This window comes from Drosophila mauritiana, chromosome 2R, assembly GCF_004382145.1.
Source record: "Drosophila mauritiana strain mau12 chromosome 2R, ASM438214v1, whole genome shotgun sequence".
In the NCBI taxonomy this organism is placed as follows: Eukaryota; Metazoa; Arthropoda; class Insecta; order Diptera; family Drosophilidae; genus Drosophila; species Drosophila mauritiana.
This window is the reverse complement of record NC_046668.1, coordinates 16226578-16243572: the sequence shown is the minus strand read 5'-3', so window position 1 is coordinate 16243572 and position 16995 is coordinate 16226578. Positions and strand designations below refer to the sequence as shown.

General features: G+C 41.8%; 4 protein-coding genes and 1 long non-coding RNA gene across 6 annotated transcripts in view; 2 read left to right on the top strand and 3 right to left on the bottom strand.

Annotated features, from left to right (window-relative positions):
* The window catches only part of LOC117136560 (potassium voltage-gated channel subfamily H member 8), a 52908-nt gene extending 49216 nt beyond the window's left edge, over window positions 1-3692 (bottom strand). The window contains exons 1-2 of the mRNA XM_033297516.1: window positions 3332-3692; window positions 2265-2379 (exon numbers count right to left, since the gene is read on the bottom strand). The gene's annotated coding sequence lies outside the window, so the exon portion shown is untranslated. The remainder of the gene's footprint in view (window positions 1-2264; window positions 2380-3331) is intronic.
* Window positions 3693-5311: 1619 nt separating this feature from the next.
* On the top strand, window positions 5312-10956 carry LOC117136508 (acidic leucine-rich nuclear phosphoprotein 32 family member A). Of its 2 annotated transcripts, XM_033297452.1 has the most exons (7): window positions 5312-5404; window positions 5658-5992; window positions 8470-8846; window positions 8909-8991; window positions 9192-9497; window positions 9717-9953; window positions 10024-10956. In XM_033297452.1, the coding sequence occupies exons 2-7, from the start codon at window positions 5945-5947 to the stop codon at window positions 10065-10067; spliced, it is 1095 nt and encodes a 364-aa protein (XP_033153343.1). In that variant the 5' UTR covers window positions 5312-5404; window positions 5658-5944; the 3' UTR covers window positions 10068-10956. The 2 variants fall into 2 exon arrangements, with proteins under 2 accessions (XP_033153343.1, XP_033153342.1); XM_033297451.1 differs by lacking the exon at window positions 9192-9497.
* Window positions 5320-8447, bottom strand: LOC117136509. The gene is made up of 2 exons (XR_004459093.1): window positions 8114-8447; window positions 5320-5515 (listed from the first exon to the last, which is right to left on the bottom strand). It is a non-coding gene; the product is annotated as an uncharacterized LOC117136509 (long non-coding RNA).
* A 446-nt stretch (window positions 10957-11402) lies between the features above and the next one.
* On the top strand, window positions 11403-15836 carry LOC117138667 (protein three rows). The gene is made up of 3 exons (XM_033300905.1): window positions 11403-11798; window positions 11849-12838; window positions 12897-15836. The coding sequence occupies exons 1-3, from the start codon at window positions 11499-11501 to the stop codon at window positions 15741-15743; spliced, it is 4137 nt and encodes a 1378-aa protein (XP_033156796.1). The 5' UTR covers window positions 11403-11498; the 3' UTR covers window positions 15744-15836.
* On the bottom strand, window positions 15824-16929 carry LOC117138674 (MORN repeat-containing protein 3). The gene is made up of 2 exons (XM_033300925.1): window positions 16153-16929; window positions 15824-16007 (listed from the first exon to the last, which is right to left on the bottom strand). The coding sequence occupies exons 1-2, from the start codon at window positions 16610-16612 to the stop codon at window positions 15850-15852; spliced, it is 618 nt and encodes a 205-aa protein (XP_033156816.1). The 5' UTR covers window positions 16613-16929; the 3' UTR covers window positions 15824-15849.
* Between the last annotated feature and the right edge of the window lie 66 nt (window positions 16930-16995).

The following is a 16995-nucleotide window of genomic DNA, read 5'->3' as shown; positions in this document are numbered from 1 at the left end:
TACACAGTAAAAATGATGGATTTAAAAATACGCATAGCTGCCAATTACCCAGTGTCATGCCATTTATAAGCAGTTCATTTCCTAGACTTTTACGCGAACCCTAAAAATCGCACTCATGTGGCATAAAGTTTTTCAATATTAGCATTTGCCCTATACAACAGTTGCGACTGCATCCTCTTCCGCGAAATTTATTCCATTGCTGAGTAAAAATAATATAGTCCCATAAAAATCAGTTTTTTACACCCGAGCCCAATTCCCATCCCATTCGCATAAATGTCAATGCCAACGCCAACTAAAAATCCGTCCGTTGAATTTTGCAACCCACGCAGGCTGAACCTCCCCTTTTTCGAGTGCAACTACAAAAAAAGGGGCGGATAAAAAAGAAAAAGAAGAACAAAATCAAAGTGAAAAACAACAAAACTCGGTCGAGGATTTTAGATAGTAAAAACTTTTATATGGTGTTTTTATTTTTGGTTGAAATGCGGGCTGCCTCAAGTAGTTTCTTCTAGATTATTAATTTTAATGCCCATTTACTACGACACGTTGAATGCAGTAAAATTGTATATTTATGTGCACGCCTGCCAAGGCAAGTGAACTTAAATTATTCTTTATTCTTTAACGAATAACATTTGGGAATATTTCTTTTAAATTTTGAAATTTTAATACTAGAAGAATAAATGGCTTTTTTGAGCTCTTAATTTAACAAAACAGCCTGACTAAACAAGTTTATTTTTTGTACACGCTTTGGACACGCTTTTTATTTATATGAACTTTAATTTCCCTAGCCATTTAATTAAACTGCTGGACTGAATCTACTGACAAAACAAATCCCCATTTTCAAAGTAGAACTAAAATGTTATTGCGGCTTATGTGAAGCACAAAGATGAATGTTTGTTCAACTACTTGCTACTACTTGCTGATAGTGATTTAATCAGTTCACTGCAGTTTAAGACTTTGCCCTTTTAAATGATTTCATGTATTAATTATCAAGCGGAGTGGTGGTAAGTCATTTAAACGCCGAGCGCCGCAAAGTATGCAACGCTGGAATGCAAACACGTTCAGGTGTGTCAAGGTGCTAGAACGCGTTGGAGGAGCTGATGCGACTGATGGCCCGGGCAGTGGAACACCGTTAAAGGCCTAACAATCCGGACGAAGGATATGCAGGAAATTTAAATGAGAGCGGAAAAAAAGATGGGAAAAGAAAATGTGCGATGTTTATTGCTTACTGCTCGGCGGTGGCTTCATAATTGCCACTAAGTGGCTTAACTTTTTTAAACCAATTATGTAAGTCAGGGAAATTCCGTTTAATTGCAAACCGAAATGCGATTTAAAGAAGTGAATTGCAGGCAAAAATAATTGGAAAATTTTCTAATTGGCTCGGCATGGCAAGTTAACAAGCTCCTTCATCAGCTAATTAAACTTTTTAGATTAAACCCAAGCGGAAGTTGTAGTTTCTTCAGTTCACAAAGTTGAACAGTTTGCACAAGGACTAAAATGCTTGCAACTTATGGCCGAAATCTTCTCAAGCAGGTTTGTAATTTACGCTTCGCGGAGTGCAAAGATGAAGTTTTCAACTTCAGAGAAGGTTAGCTCAAATTTGAGCATGTAGACGGAAAGATGAATTATCTTTAACCAAGTTTGGACGGATTCAAAATTCCGGCTTATCGCTTCCTTGACTCCATACAATTTGTTAACTTGAATGATAAACTTAAAAATGGATTTTTTTGATGTTACAATCTCATTTGCATCAAAATTCTAAGGAATTTCCTATTAATTGTGCTTTAAGTTATATTCTCGTTGAGAACAAAGTTCAAGGCTGCTTGTTCCAACGAAGAGATTTATTTGTTCATTATTTTCCGGGATGTTATCGCATGTACTTTCACAAGCGTTCAACCAAAAAGCTTTTGTTTTGAGCGGAATATATTCCCTATATATTTACATACACATACATATATTTACACATCAATTTGCGTTCGCTTCAATACCTTTTAGCTATCAGTACACCACATTAAACCAAAATTCAGTTTTGTTCCTGCCAAATCCCGAAATTCGGCGAATCAAATCGCTTTATTGGAAAATGCAAACGAAAATCCGTTCGCCACGAACGTTAACATAATTATGGATCGCGCTCACTGGGGCCAATCAATCATACGCAGCGTGAGCCGCCTGACATTATCGTTCGGCCAGACACGATAATAATATTGGAATCCTTTGAAATGCAAATCAGGCGAATCATCCGCAGATTCGTAAACACATGTACTTACCTTTTTCGGGAGGAGCGGGTGATTTTTTTCGAGCCTCCTTGTCGATTGCCGATGATTGTTTGCTGGTTGCCTGTTGCTGCTTGTTTTAAGCTGTTCTCAAATCAATTCAACAGAACTTTATTTGCACGAAATTCCCCACAAAAAAATAGAATAGAAAACAACAGTCAGTGAGTGGAGAAAAGCCACAGGAAAATGCGTAAACGTAACGAAATTCGTAGGAAAGCACGTGTCAAACAAAAATTTGAATTGAAAATATGTTTTTCACAAAGAACAAAAATTATCAAAAAATAAGAAATATATATATTAACTTTAAAAGATCTTGATTTAATACACTTCTATACTGTATAAAAGATTAGTCAACAGGTTTTTAAAGTCATTTGTTTGTTTTGAAAGTTTGAAAGTTTTTTATACTGTTTTACATTTATTCCCTATCAAGAAGACACTTTTTTTCAGTGTTGGTATTACACATTTACACATTTTCCAAGTCTACGATTGTGTGTGGATTACATATGGTAATTTCCTTGGGACTTTCACGATTTTTTTCTGTTTTGGTTTGCGGGTGTGTAGGGTCAGATTATAATCGTATTTTCCAATCTGAATAAAATTAGCCGAGATTTTTCATTTCATTTTTCAGTTTTATTTTGGATTAGAATTTATGGTAGTCGCTCAAAACACTTTTTTTTTTTTGCTTCGGTGGGAGAAACACATGTTGTACCACGTAAATTTCGTTTTAATAAACATGTGCCAAAAATTAAATCAACTATATGTGAGTGAGTTTATAATTTTGATTACTTTTATAATTTATGTCTTCGGATTTCGCTGTTTGAAATTTAAATTTGCACTTTTCCACTGGCAACATTGTTGCTGGCAACTTTCGCGCTTCTGCACTTGAACTAGTTTCCCGTTACAAGCCTTTTCAATTTTACTCAATTTTCCCAGCCGCACGCGAACACACATACACACAAACACACACACACGCACGCACGCATACAGAGACAAGGAGAAAGGTGTCCAAATCCACTGATAACAGTTTCGCCAGGATTGCGTTCCGGATGTATGCGCTATACCTTTCGCCACGTCCGACTTTCGAAGCCACTCAACAGCAACTGTTGCAAATGTCGAAAAGGCAACTTGTGGCTGCTGCTTTTCGCCTCTGTCGACGTCGCAGCATCTCTTTTTCCCGAGCTTTCCGAGAGCTTTTCCTCGCACCACGGCAAACTGTTGATTGGTCTCCTGAATGTGCGAATGTGCGTGCGTGTCTTTCGGCCAGGAAGAGAGCACAAAAGAGAGTCCATCGTCGACGGCATCGCCGTGCTTTACTTAGTTAATTAGTACCCATTCAGATGGCAGTAAACAGTAGTTAGTTCCTGTTAATGGGCCTTAAAATAAGTCATTAAAGATGGCATTAATAAGTGCGCGGAAATGAAAGAGGTAAGTAATGCTCTTAGTTTCAATTTGAATGGTAAAATCTAAAATTAGTTACTATTTCATATACTCATATAATAGAAAAGGAAACAGGTACTATTTTTTTACGTTTTAAATATTTGTACACTGTTGTTTATACTGTTGAAAAAGAGGGTTAAAAATGTTATGTTCAAAGCGGCAATAACAGATACAATCACACCCTGGAAGTCAACCGTAATCTCTCGAAATTTGTTTTCTATTTCGTTTATTTGAGCCCAGCACAAAGCCATTAAAGCTGATGTTTACCAACGCAACAGTTACCAATGGCACACAAGTACACAAAATTCTGTGGCTGAAAGAAAAGCTCATCGTGGCACTTGCTGCTATTTGGAGACCGCAAATAGACGGCACACTCGCAGAATTAACGCGCTTTTAATAGATTAGAGCCGAGCGACGGCTCTTCAGGGGCACATGGAATGGTGCAACCGATGATGCCGCTCAAGGACCTGTGCACCCGATCTGCAGATAATGCTAACAACCTGACCGCCACCCACAACCCGTTCCCACCTTGTTATTAGTATCCCCAAGTGGAGCGAGGACACACGTTTGGCAAATTTACCCAGCCAGAAGGACGACTAATTGATACGCCCTAGCTGGCACGTAGGAAAATAACAAAAAACTGAGTTTACACAGCACTATGTATGTAATTATAATTATATACAAATGCGATAAACTAAAAAAGAATTTTCGCTCAATGTTCGAAACAGATAATATTTTTTCCACTGCGTGCGACTGAGGTAATTTTTCTTCTTTGATATTGCAAAAACAATTACCTGAATACCTGAATGTTTTCGTATGCGGCCACGCATTAAGCTCACATTAAAAATATCAGGAATAAAGAGCGGCAGGTAAACGAGGCGAGGAAATCAAATTGAGTCGTTTACTTCATTTAAAGCTACGCCAAGTTCACGGACACGACGGCAACTTCGCGTCCTTGCGGCCATTTTGTTCAATCCTGTATACCCATACATACACATGGGTGCTTGTTGGGAAAAGCTAAAGGGCCATGTCAACAGACGGTTAACGCTTTACTTCCTCGAAAGGCGTTCGTTGACTTCGCAGCGTAAAATAAGCAAGCTTATGCTGCTTTGTTCTGTTATTTTTCGCGCTTTTCGGAGGGCTAATTAAGGCGTTCGTCCTTCGCAACGGTAATCCTATATATCCTCGATCCAGCGACCCTGTCTTGCAGCATCGCATTACCGTTGGATGCACGCGCATCTGATTATGCCGCATTATTGCTAACGGCGTCATTTAGTCTTAATAAGCATTTTGAAATGTGATTAACGCTCCCGTCCGTGATTAACTCTTTAATGTCTGCTTATTAACAATTAAATAGTGGTATAGTGTTTTAGTTTTAGTGCAAAAGAAAGTTCCTAAATTAAATAAGTTTGAATTTGGCGCTCAAAAAGCAGACTGCTACAAAATTACAGCATCTAACGGTCGCACTTAAGCGAATACATGCACCTATCGTAGCAAGTACCCACTACCATCCAAGCTAGTACACCCGCCCAACCCACATTGCCATCACTACACGACAAAATCAATCGATATCTGCAGGTGATAGCATAGAAGGTATCGAACAATCTTCAACTGAAGTGTCAGCTCTAGCGTTTTGCTTTGGTTGAAAATACAATTAAAAATTGATTGCGAAGTATTTAAATATTCTGCATCGCCAGGTGAGTGCGTGTTGCCAGCATTGGCATATTTTTCGGCCGGAAAAAGTGTTCATAGTCCATTCAAGCATTGAATTGATGGCCCAAAGTCGGTTTCAAAAGGCGCGTCATGTGCTGGAATCGAAGAAAATGCGTTACAATGCAGTCGCATTCAGCAGTTGCAGTTGTGCACTTTATTTTTTGTGTTTCAATAATTACCAGTTACTAATTAATTTTTTACCTCCCCCACCCACTCTCCACCCCTCTCCCTTTTTAGCCATAAAAATCTGCGAAAACTGAACGGTGGCGGCATCGAAAATACCGAAAGAAGCACAAAAAGAAAAATTTGCAAGGCTGCGTCTGTGTTAGTGAGCGTGTGCGAGCGCGCGTGTGTTGCTCTGTGTGCGTGTGTGTGTTGGCGAGTACGAGTCTTTTTTGCCTTCAGTGCGTGCGCTGTTTCTCGTGTGGAGCCCAAAGGAAGGAAAACACACAAAAATACAAGAAATCCGCTAAGGAAAAAAGCGTAACCAAAAAGAACATCCAAAACAAACAAGTGCCGCTGCAATGGAGAAGAGAATAGAACTGGAAAGACGCGCACGCAAAGTAAATCAGGTAAGCTAAATACAAACGAAGAAAAAAACACGCGCCACAAACTTAAATTGAGGCCCAAATTAAGTGACGCTTTCGTGTGTGTGTGCATTATCATGTAAATCTAGTTTCAATTTGTTCATAGACGCCATAGGAAAAGTGCTCGTGAAGAAGCAGCAAAGCGGCATCAACAAGAAAAACAAAAAAAAGAAAAGAAATTGATCGCCATAAGCAAATTCCACACACATGCCTCTTTTTGCGTGCGTGTGTGTGTATGCATGTGACGCCAGTGTTGCCATGTGCGCGCATTTTTGCGCCTTGCCTGCTGTTTGCTCCTTTAGAATGCAGTTTTTCAATGCGTTTATAGGCTATTACGTATTTAATTGCAAGCCCCTGAGTGATTTTATTGCACGGCAAGCTGATGGAAAGCGATCTTTTCGGGCCAGGCGAGCTAGAGCACTTGGAATTGTATTATCTCCACAGCTGGCAATGCTGCCTCGCTTGTTGTTCTTGCTGCTGCTGTTCTCGTCGTAGTTGTTGTTGTTGTGGTTATTGCCGGCCTTCAATTGTGACAAACACGGGCAACATGTGTTTGTGTATGCGTGTGTGTTTGACTGCATGTTGTAATTTCAGGTTATTTGATACCAAATTGTATCTATAACAATATTATAGCGCGCGCATCATCCGCACAAACACACGCGTACCACGCACAAAAGATACACATGCATACGTAAGACGACTTATGCACAAAATAATCGACACATAGCATACATATCAGTACATCCATCCATACATATGTACATACATATATTGACTGCGCAGTCATAATACTTTTATGCTCCCCTTCTTCTTTTCTTCTTCTAACGTGTTTACCTGCACGCCATCGCCTCTAGCCATCCCGTTCCCGCCCACTCGAAGTGGCAAAGAAATGCAGGCGAAAAGACAAAGCCGCTGATTAATAAACATGCGCTCTGGCTGGCCGGCCAGCCTACTCAATCTCAATCAGCGGTCACCCAACCGCCCAGCCACCCACTGCCCGCCCACAATGCACCCCACAACAACAGCGCAGCCAGCAGAAGACAAAAAATAGCAACGTATACACACTCATTCGCGCCTAAGTCAAAGCCAAACGCTGTGTGCATTCGTTTCCACTCATTTGCTCAGATACAGTAGGCACTCTCTACCTTCAACTGCAGTTTCAATCATTTGCATTCCTCACTTTGATGGTTGCTAGATCAATTGCTCGAACACAACCGAAATCCTTCGCCGTAAATTCAATACGAACATGTTTTGCACTTTATATCATTTCCATTAGTAATAAATTATACCTTGGACTAGTATCTTTGTATCCCCCCAATTCCATGGGTCTAATTTTGTTTAAACTGCAGTATATCCATAAAGATTATTTACAAATTTAAATTGCTTCCATTATCAAAACATGATTTTGATTTTTATCAAAAGAATAAGTTTATAAAGATTATCATTTGCAGTCAGTTTTATTTTGTTACAGTTTTATGTTAAATTATATTGAAAATTGTTTTCTTTTAGGATATACCAAGTTTCTTGCCATTTAGAAATAAAATAAATTTGAACCATAATTCAGGTTAGAAAGTGTCCCCTGTAAGCACATAACTGTTTCTCGGCTAGACAGAGACGAACAGACGGACTCTGAAGGCACCCATTTTGTTTCTTTGTTGTTGGTGTTGTTGTGGCGTCGTGACATATTGATAATTGGGTAATCTGAAGTGAACTTGCACAGCCTCCAAAAGGCGTACGTTGTGTACATTTATTCATTCGTAGATTATCACACCACAAAACACCACCCACTCTCACCCCCACCCATTTTTCGCAGGCAGGCGCAACAACTAAACTACGTCACGGTCAACCATGTTGTTGTTGTTTTGTTGCTGCCGGCTTGTCTTGTTCTTCTACTGCCATCTCCCTCCCACTGCCTAATGAATTCCGTTTTGCTCGTCATTCTTCTCTTTGCGCATTCTGCTTTGTGTCGAGGCACACGCACACATACACACGCTTGTGGCACACACACACATGTTGGGGTTACATAAACGCGAGTTGGCACTTTTTTCCTCGTCGCCTGCATTACAAAAATATGCAATTTGGCGATGGAGCAGCAGGAATGTTTACCAAGTAATTTGCATTAACGCCAAATTGGTTATTTTGCATGTAATGTCGTTTTGTATTTTAACAAAAAAAAATTTCTCAGCGTTTGATCGATTTTTGCGTATGTATTGTTCTCCATTTTTTTTTTCTGTTCGCTTTGCGTCAAAAATTTTCACAAATGTGACCAGGCTGCGATTATTGAATATTCCACAATGTATACATCAAATATACCAAAAGAATCGGTATCGTTTGTTGTTTTTTTCGATAGCTGGTATCGATAAGTATAATTGGTTTAAAAATTATTCAAAACTAGTTTCAAACAAATAAAATGAATTACTTAATTAATTCAAGTATTTACTCTCAACCATATCTCAACCTAGATCACAGAGCTGAATCTGGACAACTGCCGTAGTACAAGCATCGTTGGCCTTACAGATGAATACACAGCCTTGGAATCGCTTAGCTTGATTAACGTGGGTCTCACCACACTGAAAGGTTTCCCCAAGCTGCCCAATTTGAAGAAGCTGGAACTGTCCGACAACCGGATTTCGAGTGGCCTCAACTATCTGACCACCAGCCCCAAACTGCAATATCTCAACTTGTCTGGCAACAAGATAAAGGATCTGGAAACCCTGAAGCCCCTGGAGGAGTTTAAAAATCTGGTTGTGCTGGATCTGTTTAATAACGACGCCACTCAGGTGGATAATTACCGCGAGAAGATCTTCAAGATGTTACCATCGTTAAATTTCCTAGATGGGTAAGTTTGAGTGACATCTTTCTATTGTAGAACAGTGAGAGTAACTCCTTGACCACTTCCAGATTTGATTGCAACGACGAGGAGGTGCAATCTGATGGCGATGATGATGATGAGGTCAACGGCAACGATTCCGATGAAGAAGGAGGTGGGTATTCGATGTATTGTTAGAGAGCAAAGATTAAATCGCAGAATTCAGGATTTTTTTTTTTTTTTTTAAGAGAACCATTTAACCACCATTAGAATTCCATTGTCCGTCTGTTTAACCTAATCGCTTATTGTGGATTGCGCTTTCTTCGTATTAACAATAATATCATATACTCAACCGTGGCTTTTGTCGCCTTTCAGATAAGTGCAATGCATTCTGTTTAAATGGTTTAGAGATCGATTTAGACGAGCTCGAGGCTTTGGAGAAGCGGGTAAAGGCGAAAAAAAGTTTGCAGGACAAACCACCTCCCCAATCGGAGGACAAAGAAGTAGACGAATTAGATGAATACTTGAAAGAGTTGCAGCTAAGGGAATCTACTGATGCTGCAAGCGATGAACAATCTGTGATAAATGCCACACCGCAGCCTTCTAGCACTTCTAACTTAAGTTTTGTAATCCTGCTGTATTGGTTCCTTGCCATTTTAAATTTGGGCAGTGCTACATATTGTAAGCATAACGTTTCTGGACTTTTCTTCAGTATTAGACGAACTTCTCTAACTCGAAAATGCTGCAGAAAAAGTAAAGATTCCCTTACCCACAAGGAGCGTTATAGTAGTTCGTAGGTTTGTTGATCTCAATTCTGTTGAACACATTAAAAAATCGATTTAGGGAAGTTCGAGATGTACAACCAAGTTTGCTTAATCAAATTTACCATTGATTTTTTAGTTTCCGGCGAGGATGACGACGACAGCGATGATAGCGACGAAGAGGTGAATGGCGAAGTGTCCTTGTCGGAGGTGTACAATGACGATTTGGAAGAGGATAACTCTGATTGGGAAGGCGAAGACGAGGTTGGCGAGGAGGACGAGGAAGAGGATTCCGATATTGATGATGCTGATGGTGATGCAAACGAATCGGCTGCATCAGTGAATGCCAAGGACAAGGATGGCGAAAAGGAAGCAGGTAAGTTCATTCATTTAAATCCCACACTTAGCAGTAGTTCTTAACACCATTCCATATTCTTTCTTTACAGACGAGTCGCAAGTCAGAGGCAAGAAGAGAAAGCATGATGGTTAAATCCCTGATCTGCCGCTATAGCGTCTTTGTACGTTATAAATTTAAATATACACCCACACACAAAACAAAAACACACACACACACACATCATATTTTGATAGAAAAAGATGATAAATCCTTTAGGAAACCCACAATTTGTTTCTCTAAAATGTAAGCTAATGAAAGAAGAAAACGACAAAAAAACCAACAAAAAATCCAAAATAAAGCAAGAGCGGAGAAGCATGATGAACGTAATAATCAAACAAAGCTAAACAAGAAACAAAAAAATCTTGTTTAAGCGAGAAAAATCGAGGAGGAATGCAAAGGAAACCAAGCAAACAACCAATTAAACAAGTCGCATTAGTATAGCCTCATCCGAGCCCGAGTTCCAGTTTCATTTTAAACACCTTCGCCATCTTCAGGATTCACAATATGAAATCCAAATCACTATGTTAAAGATTACACAATTACAACGTGTACAATTTTTAGCCATCCAGCATCTTTATTTTTAAATTTCAATCAAACAATAGCTTTCCGGCGTTATTTGAACAACTGCGGATTTGTCAACAATTCGCGTGAAAACGATCACACAATTTACTGCTAAGAACTTTTAACTAACTCTTAAGTCATTCCTTCTTTAAATACGCATAAGTTAAGCATCCAACTTCACCCACTTTATGCTCAAGGCGATTTACCCACACTTACATTGTTACCCATCACCCACCTCCCAGATACACAAACTTTATCCGCGTCTCTCTGTAAACGTAGAGCCCTCACTTTTGAGCAACCCGAATTGTTTTCCTTTATATACTTTTAAGTGTACTTTTGCCACATACCGAAATGTTTCCACTTATTCAACGGCAGTAGTGTTTTCATTAAATGTGGAGAGTAAATCTTATACACAAAACAATTTTAGACAAGACTTTTCATTTAATACACAAGTATTTAACCGATTATTATTAAAGCAGGCCCCGCGTTAATTTAACGAGATGAGATGTGTCTTTACCAGCCCATTGAAACTGAAATACATAAACTACATCATTTTAAAATTGTCTTTTACGGGGGAAAATGGGGAAATGAACGTGGTTCAGAATTTTAATACTCTTTATAAGTTAAACAACTCGCAGAATGATTTCTATTAAAGAGAAGAGTTTATGCAAATATACGTACAAAATTTTAACATATTCCAGAAATATAGATTTGAAAATGTTTAAAACCCGATATCAATAATCAAGCAACAAGTGTATCGTTATCGGAAACGAGCATGGACGTTTAGTATTTTTTACAAGTATTTGTGTTCTGATACGCAAAAAAAAATTATCGATGCTATCGTTAAAGGATTTCCAGCTTCAGCAAGCACGGTCTCACTGGATCTCAAAATCTGGCGCAAACCAACAAAAAAAGGAAGCGTCGCAATTAAACTAGTTAAATGTGACTATTCCCTTTGAAAAAATGTCTACTGATATAGCCACCCAGCTGAAGGGCAGCCGCTCCGATGTGGAAAAAGTCCGTAAAACGGTGGAAGCCAAATTCCGGGAGTTGTCTGGCGATGGACTACCTTTGAGATACGAAGTGAATGTATTGCGCCATATTTGCCTCGCCTTAAAGGATAATCTGCACCAGAACTCGGATCTTTACTGCGACATCATGGGCATAATGCTGCCACGCGTAGTCCCCTGCGAGGAGAAGCCAAGCTTATGGGAGGCGCACTTGTCTAGCCTGCGGTACATACATCATGGCTTGTGCCATCAGGTAGGATGCGCTATTAGAATCTTTGAATCTTTCTAACTACTTCTCCACAGCGATCCATGGAAGCCTGCCAGAAGCTGTACAACCTCATTCGAACACAACCCTGCCGTCTGCAAGTGGAATCGGACTACAAAATATACCTGGACATACATTTGACCCACTTCAATGGTCTCCATGTGCTGCTGCAGAAGCAAAAACTCCCCTTGGAAGCTACAAGTCACTTGTGTTATGCTTTGGAATCATTAGGAGATCTTTTCACAGCCATGACGCAAAGAAAAATAAGTCTGTGCGCACCGCTTCTAGTTCAACTAAACGAGAGTTTATTTGGCAAAAGAAGTAGATCGTTCTTCAAGTCGCTGAGCTTCCTGCCGTCGGAGAGTCTTGCCAAGATGTTCAACCCGCTGCTTATCCTCCTGGCCAGCAGCACCAGTTCAAACCTGGCCGACTTATTCCCTGAGTACCTCAGTCTCACGTTGGCTCTCGTACAAATCGACATGTTTAGTCCACAGTCCAATCAGCAGATGTCATTGCAGCTGCTGCGCATGTGCAAGGAACTATTTCGCCAGGAATCAAACCTCTGCTATGCCCTACAACTGATGTACTACTATATCAAGTTAATATATGTTCGGGAACCCACAGTCGACTTTAAGCGCACCTACATTGACTTGTCAAGCAAGTTTCAGCACTTCTTCGAGCACAAAGTAGCCTCGCACGCCAAAGAACAGTGGCTAGCTGATTTTCTAGTGGCTTTTCAATTGCTACAGGTGCTCATCCATCAAAGTAGCAGTAAGTTGCAGAGTCATTTTCAGGTATTTTGGCAGCAGTTCGACGGAGAGAGCAGTCCGGAGATCTACACAGCGCACTTTCAGTTGCTTCACACGTGTGCTAGCTTGGCGGTTAATGTTACGAGGAGTCCTTTGGGCTGCAGTTGCTCCCACGAGGCATGCAAGAGCGTGCGGCGGCACTGCATCTTGGCGTATGGATTGTGTGCATTAGATGCGTATATTAATTGGAAACCGGCGGCGGAGCAAAGAGCAAATGTGGTGGGTATTTATATCTAATATTGTGAAATTTTAATTATATATTTCAATACTATTACAGAGCCCTCACAAGCCCTTAGTGGGAGTAGTCAAATACTCCATGGATGTGGCTAAGACCATGAAGTGCTTGGGTCCCACCAGTGTGGAGCTCATCAAGCTAGTGCGCCAGCTGACATACGTGGCTGATCAGGTCACCTGTCCGGAGCAAATGTCCGTGCTGCTGCCGCTTTTGGAGCAACTGCAGAAGCTGCGACCTTTGGTTGCCGACCAGGATATGAGCAGTTTACTCCGACGCCTCTTCAAGGCCAGCTCCCATTGCGGGGATCCCAATTTGGCATGTCGAATCCAAGCTAGTTATTTGGCCTCGATTACGAATCCCGCACGATTGAGATCACAGATCTGTTTGTACTACCACAATCTGGGAAAAAAGGGCACCGAGATCAGTAGGTGTGTCTACGAGTGGCACGAGTCCACGCCACTGCCTTTTCCTCTCACTCCGGCACAGAAAAAACAGCTGTACGATACCGATTTCTTTGCTGTACTACATTATTTGAGGAGTCCTTCTACGGCTCATATGGAATCACTACTTCGTTGCCGAACGAGTGACTATCATCTGGTGCTCATGGCCAGACAAATGCGAAAGGATGCCTCGATTTCTAAGAAGTGCATGGAGGTTCATGATAAGCTAAAGCAACAACGTTCGCTCAATCGAATGGATAATTTGTGCCTGGGCCACGCAAGTGTGGGACTACTACTGGACGCACTTGAGGCTCAAAAAACCAAAGTTTGCACCAAGGAGATAACGGAAAATATGTTCGAAGAGCTGCTACTCAGACAGAATCTATGGCAGATGAACATACAAAGGGAGCAGCGATTGGTCAACTATGCTAGTGAAGCCATCTCGGCATTCAGCAACTTCTTCAATCGAGCAGATCAAGAGCCATTGGGAACCAATGAAACCTCTATTGATTGGGAGGCATTGATTGACGATGCCATCGCTGCTGCCAATGCACTTTCGAGTATGGGGTATCAGTCACAAGAGGATGATGCCTGGCTGCTGCTTCTGAGAATGGCTCACTGGCTGGAGGATCGTTTCACCTATCTCCGTGCCCTAAATCATTTTCTGTCTCAGAATGAGGTTAGTTCTCGTTTAAACCTGAAACTCGGCGAGGAAGTTGAAGTAGCAGAGGAATTGCTGGATGATTTGTGGCCTCAACTGAAAAATGGGAAATTCTTCAAGCGTCAGCAAACTACGGCAATGCTCTGCTTTTGTCACCTCGCCAGTTACTATGCCAGAATGGAATGCCATAGTCATGCCCAGTTGCTTCTATTGCATGTGGAACAACTTCGCGATGAGTTTCCTGAGAGACAAGGAAAAAGTGATATTGTATTGCTGACACTGCAAACAGTGCGCTTTCGACTTGGGTATCAGCAAAGGAAGCCAACGAATTGCAAGCTGCCGACTCCCCTGCGGCAATTGGACATTCTCCTGGACAATGTGCGAAGTTTTTGCAACCTATCCAGTTTAGATGGTGGCTCATTGCAGCTGCTTCTTTCTACTCTTGTCCGGGAAAGCACCGAGTGCTCTGCGAACAGATTAAGCGAAAAACTATCCTTCTCCAACATTGCACTACATTTGGTACTCCAATCTGGCTTGGCTTTGAGAACCATAGAGGTATTCCTTGCATGGTTATGGACCAATTTGCAAATGGAAAATTTCGACAAGGCACAATCGAAGTTGAGACTCATCGAGCATTGTTTGGGTATAAAACAGCTGAATCCAACGAGTAGGCCGGCAAAGGAAGCGATTAAGGATGTAGCAATTAGTGATCTGACTAGCAATATGCACCTCCTCCAGTTGGTGGAGCCGATCAGAAAGCAGCAGCAATTAAATATGGCCTCGCCGAATTTGCTCAGCATGCGACCACATAGCCCCAATCCCCAACTGGACTTGGATCGCTACATAACACTCGATGTGGCGCCTGCGGCTCTTCGAGAGAATTCCCAGCTGCAATGCTTGTACTTTGTAACGGGCTGTCTACATGCACGTCTCCGCTTTCTTCAGAGAAATAGCGAGCAATTGGAAGAATTCTATGGAAGAGCGCATAGTTTGATGCAAGAAAAGCCTCCGATGAGTAGCGCTATGTATCCCATGTTGCATGCCCAGCAGCTGTATCATCTGAACTATCTTCGCTTTACGCGAAAGCATGTAGAGGCTATATCAACGGCTCAATTGAGCCTTAAAACACGACCACGCGCAGTCGACATTAACTTCGAGTACAACTTTTTGGCTCAGCTAAAGACGGCTCAATTAGAGCTCAAACCCGTGAGCCAGGATAAGCCGAAGGTCAAAACCCTTCGACGGGCTTTGGTATTCAATCAGTCACCCGATGACAAGAAACGAACCGCAACAGGATCGGTTTCAGCCGTGAAGAATACGGCGTCTAAAGTTAAACAGTCGGCCAAAAAGGCACCTCGATTCAGAATCTACGAGGAGCTGGAACTTCGACCACCAAGTGCTACCAGTTGCAGTAGCGGTGGCAGCGGCACAGAGAACACACCGCCTTCGGATCACGTGGATCTAAATGCCTGCCAAGCGATCGAGATAAGCGACGATGAGGATTTACCTTCGGTGTCCACAAAGAAGACCCAACCAAAAAGTAGGGAGAAGGCTAAACCCAAGGCCACATCCAAAGCCTGTAAAGTCCTAACATTGGACAATAGCTTGGAAATAGTAGAAACGCCGGCAATAACTACGAGTTCACGGAGCACCAGAGCCAGGCTGCGCCAGCCAGTGGAGACACCAAAGACAGCGACTCTTTCAACCAAGCGAACGAGGCGCCAGGTTTTGGAAGCACAGGCTCCCGAAACGGAGTCCATTAGCACACGCACACGGCATCGGCACTGATTAGATAGTAGAGTCTCCTTAGTTCTTATTTATTCTTATCGAAAATGTCTTGGTATTTAAATATATATATTGTGTGTAAGTGTTACAAAAGAGCTTTTGACATAAATTAAATGTTTTTATCTTGTGGTAGGGACAGTAGTGACGTTCTACAGATGTCCTTGCTCCAAAAGCCGTGCTGAATCCGTTGTCCGTTGGAATGGTAAAATACACCTGAGCCTGATTTGCAGCCTCCTTCAAATTGACCCACGTAGCGATTTCCAGTTGCTATGGATAACAAATTAACTTATTATCTAACATCTTAATGCATTTTTAAAGTTGCGAAAAATAAATAAAATGAATTAAAGTCATCCAGAGGATTATATCTTTTTTCCCATTTGGGTTAAGCTTACAACTCCCGAACGACACTCACCCGTGATAAGTAAACCCTTTCCGTGCATCTTGTCCCGCAGCCACTCGCCCACAAAGATGCCGCCATCCGCCTGCCATAGGATGCCCTCTCCACTTCGCTGGTTCGCTAGCCACTGACCAAAGTAGACGGATCCGTCCGGATAGAACTGCTTGCCCTCGCCACTCCGCCTGTTCTCCCGCCACTGACCCACGTATATGCGTTCTGTGCGGCCATCGTGCTCCTTGCGACGCAAACTTCCGATGCCATGCCGTTGACCCTTCTGCCAGTGACCCTCGTAGACGAGTCCACTGCTCGTTTGCTTTACCCCAAACCCATGAGGCTGCAGGCCCAACCATTTGCCCTGGTACTGCCCACCAGGATAACGTTGGGAGCGAACTCCGCTACTATATCCGCTCGTCCGCGACGACATGTCTGCGATGACTGAGCGCGGGAGCAAGTCCGTCAAATGCGGCGGTGCCATGTGGTGTCGTGGGTGGCAGTGGTTCAATCCGACTTTGGGGGGCGGTGTGCGTGCGGTGGTGTCACTGTCTAATCGAACCCCCCAGCAGCAGCAGCAGCATGTCTTGCCACCATTTGGCTTCCTCCAGCAGCGACACGCAAACTTAAGGAGGCCAAAGACATTGGCTCAATAGAAAATCGTTTGTTCCGGTTAAGTGTATGTAGTAAAAATCGTTTAATCAGTCGTATATAAATTACAGCGCTATTTAGCTTACATGGCTAAAGATCGAAAATAGACTGTTATATTTTCCCAAACTATTGGAATATACCTATGAATATATTCGTATATAAATATTAAACCGTACTGAAGTACATTTTCAAATACTTTCTTTTGCAATAAAAATA